Source organism: Plectropomus leopardus, chromosome 6 (assembly GCF_026936395.1).
Source record: "Plectropomus leopardus strain MGB_pleo_1.0 chromosome 6, ASM2693639v1, whole genome shotgun sequence".
NCBI classification, from domain to species: domain Eukaryota; kingdom Metazoa; phylum Chordata; class Actinopteri; order Perciformes; family Serranidae; genus Plectropomus; species Plectropomus leopardus.
This window is the reverse complement of record NC_142181.1, coordinates 9,073,874-9,091,703: the sequence shown is the minus strand read 5'-3', so window position 1 is coordinate 9,091,703 and position 17,830 is coordinate 9,073,874. Positions and strand designations below refer to the sequence as shown.

Sequence of the window (17,830 nt, the reverse complement as noted above, 5' to 3'; positions counted from 1 at the left end):
TTCTGAGTTTACACTGGACAGCGTATGAGTGAAAGGAAAAGCTAAAAAGCATCCAGTAAGAGAGCAGCTCAACAGGAGTTGTCTGTTTACGTTTGTAACTCTAAATCAATGATGCAGAAAATAGATGCTTTTCAGGCAGCAGTATTTTACTGTCGAGCCTGTCTGAAGTGCTTTTAAACCACTAGTGACAGATGGTCCAGGGTGTCTGACACTTGTCTCCCATCGATCCCTCCCGGGGGTCAACAAAACAAATGGGGTCAAGGTAATGTGTGTCTGTGCGACAGATAGACTTGTTTTGCTTGTTTTTTATTTTTACTTATTTTGATGGGCCATCTGGTTCTTTTAGATGATGATAAATAGTCCCCATTTGAAGGTCAAGAATTCAGGTCTCAGAAATCCATCTATCATTATTTAAAGGTTATGTCCTCAAGATGTTTTAAAATAACTTTGGGATTAATTCTCTCTGGAAATTACACTCTTCAAGTAAAGTGAACTTTCAGTAACTATAAAACTGAGCTGTGACAGCGGTGGTTTCTCTGGACAATGTGAGAGATCAGTGAGCTGTCAAAGCAGCCTTTGCCCTACCTTGGCTTCATATCCATTCACTGTCTCAGTCTTCTCACTCCTCCACCCGAGTATACCCGTCTTGTTCCTGCAAAAGAGATTCAACACATCCAACATCAGTTCTCTAGAGTCTTGACCCCCAGGTAACACACTGTTGCAATCACAGTCAGTGTAGCTTTGCCCGTACCAAGCAATCTAAAGATATATATCTGGGAGGAAATCATAAATACAGATTAGATTGGAAGTCACAGACTCTGGGTTTCTCGATAATCTACAGCCTGAAAACATTGCAGCCATCGTCCTTGTTTGTTGTCAGCGAAGATCAACAATTCAGAGTGCAATTAGAAAGTCTGCCCAGAAGTTAGTGAGGCATATCCCATCTCCATGATCTATTCACATAAGGTGCTCCTTCAGGACCAAACTGCAGAAAGTGAGTTTTTGGGTTGATTTTTCCATATTAGCCTTTATGTTTCTAAGGTCATTGTATCTTTGAAATTATATCAGGTATTTTCAAAGATATTTTGATCATGTAACAATTTTAGAAGAAAGGTTTTAGGTGATTTTCAGCCATGCTAGTGGTGTGGCTCTAGGGATGGAAAAGTCAGCCAGTGAAACATTTCATCTAGCATTTCATGCGGTAAAATTTCAAATGTATCAAATACTTTGGTTTATGGCAGTTCCCATAGCTAAAGGAAAATTCCCTGGGTGGATGCAAAATAATTTCATGATGCCCTTGCAACATTGTCAGTCACATCTTCACTGCACCACACAGTATGACATTATGTCAGTGTTGTATCCCTGTGCCCCCACTTTAGCAATGACACGACCAAATACCTGCAAAACTTATTACATTTCCATCAGCTTCACTGGCTTTTGTTTTTGTGCTAATAAGCAAATGTTAGCAGCAAACACACTGAACTGATTTGGTGATGATGAAAAAACTGACCTGCTAAATATTGAGATGCATTTGGTGAAAGCACAGCTTTGCCTAAGTGCAACATCTCAGAGCCACTTGCATGACTGTAGAGCCTTAGGGAGTGTATCTATGTTCCCAGGGTCCTACATTAATTAGGTCCTACGTTCCCAAGGTTCCATAGAGAGCCTCAGGGTTGATATTTTCTGCAGCCTGACTCAGAACCTTCTCCCGGTTTTCTCGGCAAAAAGCCTATGAAATTTTTCCATTGGATTTTGGATCTTTGTAGAGAAAAATCTATGTGGTAAACAAACATTTATGACATTTACATGTTTTGTTCAGCGAGATAACACTTTCCACTTTCTGGATTTTTGAAGCCTAAATGTAATTCCCAGAAGAAAAAAACTAATGCTAGGCTAAAATGAACTACACTACGGTCACAGACCTTTTTAAAGAAACAAAAGCTTCAAAGTTTGTGGGAAGCATATTTACTGACATACTTTTTGACATAGAACAAAGCATGGTCTCTTTTCAGCTTGTGTTAACCACAGACCTTATTTAAGGCTTCTAACCAAAAACCAGTCTAAAAAACAACACTGACAAAGGAACCTGAGGTGCTGGAATACTATCTTAGTTTCAGGTTTTAGGACTCGTTATTGGGATAATCTATGTTCCCAAAGTCCTATATTCCCAATATCCTATGTTCCAAGGGCTCTGTGTTCACAATGTACAATGTTCCCAAGGTCCTAATGCCTTATATTTCCAGCATCCTATGTTGCCAAGGTCCTGTTATCCCAAAGTCATGTGTTCCCAATGTCCTATATTCCCAGGGTCATGTGTTACCAAGGTCTTATGTTCTCAAGGTCCTATGTTTGGAGGGCACTATGTTACCAAGGTCCTATGTTCCTAATGTCCATTTTCCTTGTTCCTAGAGCCCTTTATTCCCAGGATACTATGTTCCCAAATTCAATCATCTATTCACATACATTAACCCTAACAATTAGCCAGCTTTCCTTCCTCTCTTTTAATTGGTAAATTAATTGGTTGGCTATTTTTATTATTTTAAATCTAGTGCTGAAATACGTTTTGGACTTGTTCCCCATACAAAAAGAGTATTTACTGGGTCACCACAGTAGCTCACTGGCTAGAAAATGCTGGAAACCATTAAGACCAAGTCCAGTGCAATTTCATGACTCTCTAGCACAATGCAAAATCGGTCTGCCACACTATCCGATGTCAAACAAAGTTATGAACCTGTCTGAATTCTGATGTTATATCAGAGCTCAATTACTGGGCATTCAGTAAACTTTACACTTGTTATCCAAGCCCCAAAAAAGCAAAACTGCAGTGTTGTAGTTTTTGTGCATGGCTGCGTGAAGACGTATTAAGTCCAGAGGTGGATGTCCTGTCGGTAGTGCTTGACAAAGTGGTTTGCTCTAAAGCATCATAAATAGATTATTGGCATGTAGACAGGAGTGCTGACCAGGGAAAATGCACAGAGGTGACACTGAGGTACAAGTCTGACAGGGAGATGATTACCCACCTCCCCCTGCTCACTTCTCTCCCTAACTCCCCTCTCTGTCTTCTCGCTTTTTACCTGTTAACATTCACTTCCTGTCTCTGCATCTCTTTCCATGATTCACCTATCTGTCATTTTGTCTCAACGCAGTCTATTTTTCTCCCTTTTCTCCTCCTGCCTTCCAAACCATCAACTCCCCCTATTTTGGTGTCTGTATTGTACTTTTGTCCCCCACATCCTTATGTCACATTTATCTTTCTCTCCCTGTTTCCCTCTGCATTATGTCTACTCCCCCTCATCTCTCTCTGTCCCATCCCTTTTCCTATCTTCCTCCATCCTTTTTCTTTCATCCTTCTCTTTACCATTTATCCCTTATCCCTCTCTGTCCAAAACTCTCCATGTTCTATCATCCCTGTTTTTCACATCAGTCTTTTCCCATCACCTGACAAGAATTAGATAGTTTATTTTTATCCTCTATGTTCCTGTCCCTCCTTTATCTCCTCCTCTTCTCTACTGTTCATGTCTTCGTCCATGTCCTTTTATGTGGAACCGAGCTGTATAACTGTACCATTATTGTAATAAAAAGCTCCTTAATTGACTGCACACAAGCCACCTGCTCATCTAATTTTCTTCCATCCCTCTTCTCCATTCTCCTCCTAGTCAGCTTATGTCTTGTCTCCCTCTTCCATGTCTATTCACTCTGCTGCCTGCCTCTCCATGTCTGAGTGCAACTTACTTTTTTGAAGTGGCCTGAGCCTGAAGATAATTTGTGCCTCCCTACCTCCACATCAAACTTACTCCTGACGCTCCTGTTTGTTTGTTTTTGTTTTTTTGAAGTTTAGCCATTTGGGTTATGGAAATGGAAGGTCAAGAATGGAGTATTTTTGGTGAGATTATAATGCAAAAATGCAATGACTTAATATGAGCCAGCGTAACTTTTGTTGACCAGTGGCTTATATGGCCACAGGAGTTACAAGATAATGATAACCTCTGGTCAGGAGATCATGTTTTCAGTGCTGTTTGATAGTCTGTTGGTTGTTAGCAGGACTACACAAAACCAGTTGGCCTAATTTACATGAAACACAGTGAAAGGCTGTAGAGAGCGCCAAAGAAGAACCCATTAAATTTTGGAGCTGATCCAAATCTCGGGGAGGATACAGAAGTTATTTCTCACTTTCATTAAACTGCTCTCACTTCGGATGTCACAAGCAAAGTTGGCTTAGCCAAAATGACAGCTAGCAATGCCGACATAAGCAACAGTGCTGACAGAGCAAACACACTGCAAAAACTGCAGATCTAACCAAGTGTAATCTTGTATTTAGACTCTCATTGGTCTTGTTTTTAGTATAAATGGCTTATCTTATGCTTTCTAAGTAAGATTAAGTAGACTCAATTCAAGTACATGTTGTTTGCCTTGTCTTGATAAGCAACTTATTGTTTGAGTTATTTTTAACTAGATACAAGGGGTATGGCAGTAAAACATTTACTTCAGGGTGAGGCCTTATTTTAAGCACTAGAATGTCAAAATAAAAACATACACCCAGCTGGTGTTACTGAGTTAGCTGGGATGTGAATTAGCATTTCCTTGAATAGTGAAGGATTGGCCAGTATTATTCTGCTTAACTCTGTCTCTGACTGGATAACCCTGACATTCTTACCCCAACCCTAACCAAACATATTATCTTGTCTAAACCAATCCAACCACAAAAAGCAGTGGGCACTGGGCAGTCAAAGGGAGAGTAGGGTAGGTAATTCCTTCACTATCTTAGGAAATGCAGATTTCCTAAGATATTTACCTAGGCGACCTAGCAAGGAACCAGAGGGTTATTAATGTTTCCTAGGATAGCAAAGGAATGACTCACCCCACTCTGCCTCAGTTTGCCTCTGATTGACGTACCCTGACATTCTTACCCTAACCGTAATCGATCACACCCCTCTTTCCTAAACCTAACCGATCCAACCAACAATTGCAATAACCACTGACCAATCAGAGGAAGAACAGGGCATGTCATGCCTTTGCTATCCTAGAAAATGGGAAAACAAGAGCACCTCTCTTAGGCATATGCCAAGCCCAGGTAGCGCACACTGCAGAGCAGTGACAATACAGAGAGGACATAAATAATAAGAGTGTGCTACAAAATTAATATTATGAGTGTTGTATATTGCACCATCCATCAACATTGTGAGCCAGGGCTTGGGAAACTGAGTGAAGTCAGTTACACAGCAATATCTTTCTAAACTTTTTGGAAAAATAGCCACCATAAGCTCATTGTGCCTATGGCAACAAAGCCCCTGATTATGTTGAAATGATTATGAAGTGAACTTTTCATTTTTAATAGAACAATTGTGTTACTTTTTTACTTTAAAGGCTACACAGTATCACTTCAAACTGCAACAGGGTTTTAGAATTAACTCAGACTTTTAATGCACTTTCTTTACAGGAATATTTCTCCTCTGCTCTGTTGTAGATTATATCAGTAATATGAGTTGTGTTCAATGAACTCTCTTGTTGTCTCCACTTCCTCCACTACTGCTACACTTCTGTTAGTGTTTTTTTCTACATTTTGTGAAATGCATTTTGACAGCCACCAGAGAACGTGCCTGAACTTGTTCCACTCGGCTGTGGGTTGTAGTGTAGGAGACAGCAACAGTGAAAGAGTGACAGAAATTCAACAACAAAAGAGTGATTTTTTTCCACTCGGGAAGGAAAAAAAGGAAGCACTCAGAGCAGAACATGTCCTGAGGCTGAATTGCAATGTGTTGTACAGAGGCTACTGTTGGTGGAGAAAATGATTATCATGCTTGTTCTGCGGATGATTTTGTCCTGGATGATTGTTGAACATGGTTGCAAAATGGTGAGAGAAAGAAGCCCGTGTTTCTTGGATTCTGAGGGATGTTATACAAAATCCCAATGTGTATTCTACACGTCTTAGATTTTGTACTTGATTTTCTGTTTCAGCTGCATTGTAAATTGTCACATTACACCATCTAAGTTTGCTTAACCAAAATGACAAAAGCTGGATGCAGAGTACATCAAGAACAGCTGTGTATTAAGTATTTTGTGCCTCTTACTGTACATCATAAAGTAGACTACATTGTATGTCTCGGATTGTTTCTATAATATTATGTTTATGTTAGTATTGTGTCTGACCTCTCAAAGGCGATATTGCGGGTGTCCAGCTGAGTGGTCACCACGGGGGCAGACAGCCTGGCTGCTACTTGCTCATCACTGGGCTGGATCGCCCCCAGAAGGCCCAAACTGGCAGCGTTGCTGCTGCAGGCGGCACCATTCCCTCGACCAGGTGAGAGCGCCGTGAGAGACGAGACGCACAAGGTCTCGCAAAACACCAGCTGCCTGTCATGGTCGACCTCCATCACCTCTGCGCTGGAGTCTGAGAGGCAAGAGGGTGACAGACAAGAAGAGCAAAATGCAGGCAATGTTAGGGAAATTGACAGTGGGAAAGTAATACCAACATGCTACTGTGGCACTTTTAGAGACTAGAAAAATGCAGGGGAGGAAGAGGAATATTTCAGAGTGGTGAGAATAAATATAAAAATTAAAGAACTGGTGTAATAATGCAGAGAGAAGCCATGGAAAGTTGCCTAAGTTAAACAATGAGGCTACAAAGAGACAGGAAGAGAGAGGATCCTCCTGGAAAGGTATAGCCACACCTGAACCAGTCTCTGTGAATAAATGCTCCATCTCACATTATCTTTGTGCATGAATGATAAATACTGGAATGTGTTAAAGTACTGCTAATTTCTACAATATTCCACAATAATAACAGTGACAAGAGTCTTGCACTGGCTTGGATAGCTAACAAAAAAGTTGTGTAATGGGTTCAAAATATGTTCATATAAAATTTATGGGTACAGGCACAGGTAAAATTGCACTTAAAGTGGGAAGTCAGTGGGTGAGAGGAAAAATGTTTTTTTTTTCTGGATAAGTCAGAGATCAAAATGACTTTGCTGTATTTTTAAAATCTAAATCAGCTAATATTATTAAACCCAATCAACTGCAAGGATTTTTTTTTGTGAAAGTCTACAACACAACCAGCGCACACCCAGTGCAGCCAGTGAAAGAGACATTTCCTCAGCTGGATTTGTAATATAGGAACATAGAAACTATCTCAAACCAGGGACCTTGCGTGATAGAATTTTTCTGCACAGTAACCTTAATAGTGAGTGGCAAAATAGGGATTCTTCTACATAGGCTATGATTTGTATTTATGTTACCTGTTTCAACTGTAAAAATAATCCACTGTAAAGTTAGTGACTGTGTAGCCTGCATGTAAAATAATGTGTTGGGTTGCATGACTTATATTAACGAAGTGCTGGAAAGCAGAACGAAAATGACATAAATCAAAGCTCCACATTCATTTTGAAATATATAAAGAAAAATTACACCTTAACAATTTGATCTTGAAAAGTGCAAGGCAGTCATTTTTCTCTGAAGTCATCAACAGACACAGCAACAATTCATGTGTTACTTTTATTTTAAAAACGTAAAATCATTTAGTTATTAATTTTACCTTTTACATTTTATCTCTTTACTCTTTTAATGCAAATCTGTATCCTTTATTTTTTGCTCTGTAAAGCACTTTAAATTGCCCTGTTGTATGAAATGTGCTATACAAAAAAAGCAGCCTTGCCTAATGGTTAAGGGGCTGGTTCTTACTAATTTGTAATTGCAGGTAATGGTTGGTTACAGCACTGATCTTTGCAGGTGCTGGTGGGTGCAGGTTTGTAAAACTGGACCTGTGCAGATCTCTGAACTGTGATCATAATCTTTCTGCTCAATTTTTCAATACAGACATTAGACCTTTGATATCACATACATACATTTTCAGTGTTTGAAGCAGAGTTAATTCATTGGACTGAATGCACATAGAAAGAGGAAGAAAGAAAGTGACTAGAAAAGGGGATTAAGTGACCCAGTGAAGAAAAAAAGGAATGAAACGTGCTTACATTGTATTTACAAGTCAATGCACAATTTGGCCTTATATCTCAAAAGAATATTTTGGGGAGATATGCAGATAACTTTCTCACTAGGAAGTTAGATGAGGAGATTAATGATACTCTCATGCATGTATTATAAGCTAATGCCAGCAGCCAGTCCAGAAAGACTAGACCATTTCTTTGTTGGACGCAGTTACTTAAGTCTTCTTATCTAACTCTTGGCAAGAAAATTAAGTGTATTTCCCAAAATGCCTAATAATCCCTTTAAAACTGTGTACATCTTTATATTTGTTGTACCATTTTCAGTACTTTATGAGTAGTACAAGGGCTTTATGAATAAATATATCCTAAAACAACACACACTCTCTCAAACATTCACACACAGTAAGTCCAGTAAATAGGACAGTGAGATTGACCTCTGACCTTGTCCCCTGAAAATGAAGCTCCGTTTTCCTCTCTGCCAGGTCATCTGCTCGAAGCCCATCAGGGTGGTGTCAACGCGGAGACACTGACCACTCTTCCAAACTCTGTAGGTGTCACTGGGGCAGATACGAGACACCAGGGGCACTAAAGACAAACATAGATGCACTTTCAATTTAAACTGTGTCATTTCTAATTGGTATGGCATTTCAGTTGATTCATGTTGGCAGTTCGTGGACTCAGTACTCTAATTAATCCATACTGCATGCAAAAACATAAGATTAAATCTGCCAGAGATTAATACTGAAATTACATCCAGACGTGGTTTTGTGAAGTATTTAAGATGATAAAACACAAGCTGTTTAACTCTACAACCAAAGTCATGCATACATTTTGCAGTTCCAGAAGTGTGTGAGTATCATTGCCCAGTAGAACAGGAAGAAACAGGCATCTCCAACCCCAGAGGGAGATGATAACATGATTAATTCTGACTGGTCGGGACTGGACTGTTTTACTGACTGTAATGAAGCAAAGACTGGACTCACCCCAGCTGGTAAACTCCCATTTCATTTCCACATAGAAGTCCTGGGCCTGGACAGAAAGAGGCAAAGAGAGAAGGAACCAGAGAAATGAGAAAGCTACAGGCACTGATAAAGAGCAAAATAGAGAGAGAGAGGGAGTTGGAGAGATGGAGGGTGATGAATTTAAAGATGGATAGATGGAGAAAGAGAAGAATCGCAAAGTGAAGAAAAAGAACTGCAGTGATGCTGCTTCATTGTCTGTTCCAAAGATGGAGGGCTGGCACAGAGAAGTAGTTGTGCGTCTGTGTGTGTGTGGGGGTTAATAATAGAAGTGATGGATGGAGAGACGGAGGGGAGATTGATGTGGATGGGAGCAGATGAAGAACGGTGCACAATGTTTGTGAGTGTGTGTGCTTAAGTGCGAGCACTCGTTGTCAAAGTGTGAGGGTGTTGTGTCTACCATGTGCTAAAATGAGTGTGTGTTTGTGTGTGTGTGTGTGTGTGTGTGTATCGGGAAGCCAGCTGGAGCAGATACACAGGGAGACAGACTGTGTGAAGGCAGTCCCCTGCATCTCTGCCACTGTTCTCTGCAGCTCGACTGCTGCAGCACGATCTGCTGCACCTCAGCGCTTTCCTCTCAGGATCATAACCATCCACCTTCAGGCTCTGTCACCTTGTCCATTGCTGCTGTTGTGCCTTTAAGCACCCCCCTCCTTACCCTTTTAGAGGGAGGCGTTGACTCAAATTACACAGAGACAGAGAGTTTTGCAACATGGAAACATATTATTTAAGTGTATTTCCCTTGTTGGGTAATAAACAAAGTTATTAATACCTTCAAAGAAAACCAAGAATGTTTAATCCTAAAACAAAAAATGTAAATATCAAAAGGATTCATCTACATTTCAAATGAATGCATCTCTGCTCACAAATCCCCTGATGTGCCTTCGTAGTTTGTGTGTGTTTTGGTTCATGCTTGAAATTATATTTACATCTGTGCTTCAACATACATGGTTGTTTGTGCCTATGTAGGTGTGTGTGGTCATGGGAGTATCTTTTTCCATGTGTGAATCACAGTATATTTGTGTGTGTGTGTTTGTGTGAAATCCCACTTGGCGCAGACGCTCCAGCAGGACGGGGATGCCCGCCAGTCTCTTGGCAGTCCTCTGGTAGTCACGGTAACGAAGCACGAGACGCACCAACTCCGGATCTCTTGTACTCACCGCCTCCTGAAGAACTGAAAGAGAGAGCGAGACGGAGAGTAAAACAGAGCCAATCACTCAGACCTCATCTAAAATTTATGTAAGTGAGCAATTTAACGGGGGGGCAGCTGGAATTGCCGAAACTGAAGTAGGCCAAAGGAAAAACTGGTACCACCAATTACTGCGGCTTGCCCATCATTCATCAAGCCGCCACTTACAGGCTGTTGAACAATTATATGACAATTTCCTCTCTCTTCGTTTAACAGCAAACATGTGAGTAAAGGCTTACACACACAGCTGAGACAATCTACTGTACATGCTATTTCAACTGCTGACAAGACGCAGTAATCAGATTAGGAAAAAAAGAGGATTACTTTATGACACTCTGTAACCACAGACTTCCAGCAACACTGATGACAAAGTTTTCACTTTGTGACACTTAATTCTATCATCTAGACAAAATAGCCTGATGTCACATGCAGTGACACAGAAGTTTAGACAGGAATGACGGTAGAAACAAACCCAAAGGTGAGGGTGAAGAGATGTGACTCACAACAAAGGTTGTTAAACCAGCCAATACAATTTCATGGTTAAAAAAATGAATTGATTTCAAGCTTCGTTAGTTTCCCATAGCCAGTCCTCCACATTACATTTGCACAGTGCCAGCAGATGAGCGGTGTCTGGCAGAGGACACTTGTACTAAGAAAGAGGTGGCAAAAAAAAGCATCATGAGTGCTTTGCATTTTCTTAAACAATCAAAAGGACACAACCGCACAAAACTCATCAGTACAAATGTAAAATAGAGCCAGTGGGAAATGTTGCACCATTCTGCGATACAGTGATATTGTTTATCATACATTATGTATTATCATAGTCCTCTAATTGTGACCAAGGGGGCCATAGCCGCAACATTTTTTAGACAATTTAAGATTGTTATTTCACTGGGCTACTGCAGATGGCAGGCCACACTTGGCATGTTAAACTCATCTGGTCTGCACACATGCATTCATGTTCTTCATAAGTATAACATTTTCTGAAATAAAACACATTATAGAACAGACCAAGGAGCCTCTTTTTCACTTTGAGAAGGTCTTCATGATCAGACTGATGCCACGTGAGGAGCATTTTTTATAAAAAAGAAGCAAAAAGAAGCATTTGAACATCAGCTGCACTCAGTAGAGGGCCAATCTCCACAAAGCGTGTCAGTGCATGGCGGTGGGGAACAGGGAGTGTTGGACAGGCTGTGTGTCCAACTTGAGTGCATAACAGACGTGGTGTAGTTGATGAGACAGGTGTACTTCTCAAAAGATGGGTAGGCTACCAAGGAGGAAGTGGGTATACTCTCCTGTATGTAGTGTAATGTAATTTTATTTAGACAGGGACAATGCACAATGAAACATTAACCTTATATAAAGCAAGGAGAGATGCATTGTACCCGCTTTTAGCAAAGCTACTATTTTACACCCATAGTCCCTGGGCAGGTAGGTGGAATAAATAATGACATAATTTTATTAAATAAAGTACAAAACATTAGTTCAAAATTTTACAACATTATTATCCTCTCCCCACCTAATCATGAAAAATGTCAAATTTGTGCAAAGTTGCAGCTATGTTCCAATGACTTTTTCTTAGTAGAGAGGTGGGCATACTGTAAATGGCCAGAAAAAGATGTGGGTATATTACTTATATCTGCACATACTCTCAACTACACCACTGCATACAGTAGTTGTTAAATCAAAACTCCGTCCTTCACCTGCATCACAGCATCAGCTGTCACTTATGACAAAACCACTCCCCTCGATAGTATATAACTCCACCTTTCAGACCTTTGACTCTCTTTTTCATTCAAGCCATGCCAGGCAGTATAAAGAGAGAATTGATGTAAGTGTAATATGGACTTTTCACGTACTTTCTTGATATTATTTAAATTGTCTTAAAGTTAATCAACTTTTCTGTGTTTTTTATGCCATGATCCTGAGTTTAATCTTTTGTTAAGAAGAAAAATGGGCAATTATCAACCTTTATTTAAGCGGGGAAGGATATTGAAAGCACGATTTCTTTTACAAAGACACCCTGATTACACTACATGCAGTTTAAAATCAAAAGCACACCACAGTATACATTGACAAAACATGAGAAATGTGGCCGATACTGAAATGCACATTAAAAGCAAAAACACACAAAAGCCACTGCATACATCAGTAAATAGTCAAAAACATCAACACATGGGACAACATCACTCAAAGAAAATACATGCATTTGCTGTGCTCTGTGTCAGTCAGAAGATATTTAAATTGATTAAAAGGGATTAGCGTGTCTAATTTTAAGAGCTTCTGCAGGTGGTTTCAGTACTGAACCGGAGCAGACAGGCTATATGGAGACAAACCTCAGGATTATTGAAGTAAAACTCCTCCCTGCCTCCCCTTTTCCCTCATAGACAAAGAAGAGATGAGTCTCACTTAACTGAACCTCCTGGCTACATTATGGTTAAGATGGCGGCAAAGATAATGAAAATGGGGATTTATTCATCTCGTATCATTCCTAACTTTAGTGGATCAGTTATAGAATAAATTTTAAGATGTTTCGTTTTAAAATGAGACCTAACTTTTCCATGGATCTCTGCCTTCAACAGGTGGGGCTTGTTTTATAGCCTAGCAAATTGCCGGAAATATTTTTTGCTATGTGATTTTGTTGATCACTTGTGGCCTCTACCAGCCAGCTAAGAGGAGCGAGGAGTTATCAGTTGATGACAGTATGAAAAAAAGTCTAGAAAACAGGTTTTTCAAAAATTTTCTCCACAACCACAAGAGGACACACACAGTCATTAATGTGCAAAAACATATTAGGCTGATGGGTCCAGTAGTGGCCTATTTGAGATTAGCTGCAGGCACACACACACATGATCAAAGGCATGATTCCCTATAGACTTATGCCTGGTGGAGATAATAAATGTGAACACTGTACAATAATGGTTCTGGGCCAGATTGTATGAAATGTCTTGTATTTCTGTGTGGCACATTAAAAATGGCTTCTTTTTACTACTGCAATTACAATTAGATTTTACATTGCGATGAAAGGAGTTGAAAATCAGTTAACACTTTTATCCTCTAAAGAAGGCATAAAGATTCATAGAAAATGTGGTCATAAGTTTTAACAGCTGGTGTGAGATAGAAACTACCAGTTGTCTCCACCATGGTGTCATCGTTTACTAGAATTAAACCGCAGTGTCATAATTACTTTGACATTGATATGTCTATTAGTGAACTAAACAGAACACACTCCAATCCCCACACACCTTATAATGTATTATGTACACTGCACATTGTACATACTATAAGGATCATACCTCTCCACACACAGACACACACAGACACACACACACAGACACACACACACACACACACAGACACACACACAGACACAGACACACACACACACACACACACACACACACACACACACACACACACACACACACACACACACACACACACACACACTCACCAGTCCATCCATTGCGGTTCTCCTTGCTAACGTCAGCTCCGTGCTGCAGCAGGACCCTGGCACAGTCCAGGTGGCCCAGAGTGACAGCCAGGTGGAGAGGGGTCCGTCCACGAGGGTCCAGAGACTCTAAATTAGCCTGGATGGAAAAAGAGGAGGAGGTTGAGTAAGAAAAAAAAAGATAAGGAAGAAAAGGGAAAGAAAAAGAGAGGGAGAAAAGTATGTAGAAATGTAAGAGGAGCAGACGGAGAGAAATGAAGTAGGAGGTGGGGAAAATGGGGTTAACTGTGTATCATTGTAGTTTTCTTCTATCTCAAGCAGACGGTAGAAGGAGAAATAGAAAAACTTAACAGACACAAGTGTGAAGATGGCGTCAGAGAGTCAGAAAGAGAGACAGTGACAGGTGCTAATTGATCTGTCACCACTCAAACATGGCTGGGCGCAACACTCCCGTATCCCACTTATTTGGATGGATTGGGAATAACAGATTAACATTAGCTGGACTATCTGCTCTCCACCCAGAGCTTTTTAAGCAGCTCTGTTTGTTATTTTTCAAAAAGGCTCAGAGAAGGCTGTCAGTTTGAATATGTGGCTGGAAAACATGAGCAGGTAAAGTAAAAAGGGAGCACAGTTCTCAATCTGCCATGCACTTAAGCAAAATATAACCTATAGTCTCTTTATGACTGAAAATTCATTTTTTCCCCTTCGAAACATTATGTAACTGTCTGACAACAACACTGCTGAACAAAAAACATAATTCATGCTTAAGGCTTCATTTAAGCTCTCAGTTCCACTATGTATTTAGAAGCATGCCAACAAGACCTCATTTCTCAGCCATATTACATTAATGTTAATTTGTGATACCAATCATGCTCTGATATGCTAAATTATAAAGAAATAATTGCAGAGAGCTTTTAAAACCCTCTCAGACATATTAAAGGACATTTGGTAGACAGCTATGGATTATTTTAGTTGCTCACAAGACTACCTAATTGATCTTTTGGTCTGGTTTTTGGAACATCTTTAAACTAAACAAATAAATAAAAAGGGAGTTATTGGGCTGTGTCAGGCTGTTTTTTTTCTTATTTTGAGCCAGTTTGCTCTCTTACTTAGTAGGCTATTAGATAAGAAGATGTCTGCAACTTAGGAGCTAGAGCTAGCAGACAATTAACTTTGCTTAGCATAAAGGCTGAAAGGAGAAAAAGGTGGCTTGTCCAAAGAAATGAAAATCCACCGCCTAGCATCTCTACAGTTTAAGGTGTTTCTTAGGCTTTTCCACCAAAATTAGTGATTCCAGTAGGAAAGGGGAAAGTGGTTTCCAGTAGGAAATAGGCTTTAGAGACCATTAAGTGTAGATCAGATGCAGTGTTTTGTGAAATTATTGTAGCATGTAACTCCCTGTAAAACCACAACTACTTGTTTTTTTTTTTAACACAGATTCCAAAAGTAATAAAGTGATAATCAGATTAATTATTTTACCTTTTGACATGACAGACAGGCAAACTGTTTCCTCCCTCAGCCTTTTTGCTCAGCTAATTGCTGGCTGAGGCTTCATATTTGGTGTACAGAGATAAAATCTATATCGTCTCAGCAAACACTCATCCGAGAAAAAAAAAAGCAACATTGTATTGAATCAGAATCAGAAGGGCTTATATTTTTTTTTAGAAAGTACTACTGACTTGAATATGTCAAGGGGAAAAATGGAATGAATATTGAGTCAAGGTTGGAAAGTATCTGTCTATTGCAGGTCTTGTTGCATCTCACATACATGTTGACGACAAGATAACATGCTGCTATTGATCATTAAGACTGAGAATCCTACAAGTATTAATGTCTCAAACAGCTACAGCACCCAGACTACTTACAATCTATTTATTACTACAGTGGCTGTAGTGCTTGTACACCTGATGAGATATCATGTCTCTACACAAATAGTTTCCCTTTATCAACCACTGGCTGTATAACGCTGCATGAAACTGCTCACCCCTCTCTCTGCTCTCCCAGGCTATTCTATGCACCACTATTTTCATGTTGTCTCTCTCCGCAGTGTGCTGCACTGATCTCAGATCTGCCATCCAATTAAACACATGCTGACAGCCACCATTATTCAAGACCTAGGCTGATCCAAGGTCAGTTCTGACAGTCCGTCGTGGGCTTGAAATCTAATTAAGAATTACTCTCGGAAATAAGTGTAGTACAAGTCAGAATCAGCACTTTAAAAAAGACCTTTAGGAAGCTGTGGGACATTCTTTCTAGGAATAAAATCAACACTATTTGCTTAACTGTGTGAGGGTTCTAGGTTGTTGTTTTTGTTTGTTTTTATAGCATGTTGATAATAATCTGATGCATTACAAATATGGCTGAGCAGGTGAATTCAGTAAAAGAGGACTGAATCCTTATTGATCCACATAACTCCTTAAAACAAAGCAGTGCAGGGGCAGGGGAGGAAATGTATTAAGGGTGAGTTTTTAAGCAACTGAGAATAGACCAAACAACTCAGCAACTCAATATGAGAATGCTGCTCTGACTGTTTACTGCGCTTAGAGTATAATATCCTCATAAAAATGACTGGCAGCTACTGTCCAACATAGGTTAACCGTTATGCTCAGAGAAACACACACTGTGAGCAGAACCAGAAAAACTCAGCAGTTATCACTCTGTTAGTGCAGGTGTCTGTTTCTGCTGTTTGCAAGGGAAATGAGGGAAACCACACGGGAAATGCACAACGAGCATATATTGGCAAATACGGACACTGAGATACATGTACCAATGCTCATGTGCACTCACAGGCTTTTAGCATATTTAAGTACATACTAGATTGAGTTTCGTTAGACATAACTCAATAATAAGAACATGATATCATGGTTTGAATGTGTTAATGGGTACTATCTCTGTACAATCTTTAACTAACTCAAAAGCTCTCTCGTCTCCACAGCTCTTTCAAAAGCATCCCAGGAGAGAAAAAGACAGACAGAAATAATGTGTTTAGAGACATTTCTAGTGAAAGAAACTGCCTGTCAGCAACAACTGTGACATGTAAGACAAGCAAAGATGGAGAAAGAGAGAAAAAGAAAAGAGTGACAGATTGCTGTTACAAGTGATGGCTATGGCAAACAAAGATACAGGGAGGAGTGAGGAAAGAGAACAGACGGAGAAAGAGAGTTAGAAGTGAGGAGGAAGGCAGAGAGGGGGAGCTGAAGGAAACAACAACACAGGGGAGTCCCTCAGGAACTGTGGAGGCTGGGGAATAGAGGGAGGGAGCGTCATAGCAACGCAGGGGAAGAAAGACAGCAGTCAGCTTTGTTTGTGTGTCTGTGCTGGATAACGAACAGGGTGTAACATGCAAATACAGCCACGCTCTGTGCTGTGTGTGTGCATGTGTAACACGGGCAGTGTCCCAAAGGACACTCCACAGATCATGTGCTTGGGCAGCACAAGTATGACAAACTGTCAAAAGAAAAAAAAAGTAAAGTGTCCATCATTTCAACATTACTAGAGAAAGAGACTGTGCAAGGAAAAAAAACACAAGTCAATATTATTAGTGAGCCTTGGAAAACATTTGCCGCCCAAATTGAAATATTATTTTGGAGAGAAACCATTCACATATTGTTGCAAGCGCATACAAATGGCGTAGAAGAGTGGAACAGAGAGACTGGAACAAAGCTGATGCTAAAAGAAATAGATGAGAGAAAACAGACAAAATGAAAAGAAAGGAAAATGAACAACTTGGCTCTTCTTTCATTTTTTCTCTTTTAATGGCACTTGTTCTGTCTCACAGCTGTCCTTTCATCCATTGCTCCTGCTTTAAGTGGCTGTGTCTAATGTCTGTGATTATCAGTTTAAGCTTATTTTAAAGCTGTACTCGATTTCAATGACTCTGGATCCGAGCGCTGAGGGTGAACGGCTGAAACACAGAATGGAGACACACAGAGAGCTGGAGAGGAGGGAGGTGTGGAGTAGAAAAAGGGGGGGAGTGCTTATGAGGGCGAGGCTAAACAGAAACATGTGGCAAGGTGGACGGAGACACGGAGAGACAGAAAGTCAAGAAAGGATAGCAGTTAGATGATTACAAGAGAGGGAGACAGGTCAGAGAGAGTACAGGATGCTGCCAGAAAACAGTGTGTGAAATATATAACATGGGGTGACGGGGAAACAACAGAGCAATCCACTGAAGTGTAGCTGCTTTAGCTGCTTTGCCCCCTGCTCAAATACACCTGATGTAGCTCCTGCCTTG

At 40.2% G+C, this 17,830-nt stretch overlaps 1 protein-coding gene across 3 annotated transcripts in view; it reads right to left on the bottom strand.

The window, feature by feature from the left end:
• ankrd13b (ankyrin repeat domain 13B) overlaps positions 1–17,830 on the bottom strand; it is a 49,925-nt gene that overhangs the window by 15,574 nt on the left and 16,521 nt on the right. For all 3 annotated transcript variants that reach the window (XM_088078631.1, XM_042487305.2, XM_088078632.1), the window contains 6 exons: positions 13,600–13,735; positions 10,006–10,130; positions 8,921–8,966; positions 8,379–8,522; positions 6,148–6,388; positions 586–652 (listed from right to left, as the gene is read on the bottom strand). In XM_088078631.1, coding sequence (XP_087934757.1) covers positions 586–652; positions 6,148–6,388; positions 8,379–8,522; positions 8,921–8,966; positions 10,006–10,130; positions 13,600–13,735 — 759 coding nt within the window. The remainder of the gene's footprint in view (positions 1–585; positions 653–6,147; positions 6,389–8,378; positions 8,523–8,920; positions 8,967–10,005; positions 10,131–13,599; positions 13,736–17,830) is intronic.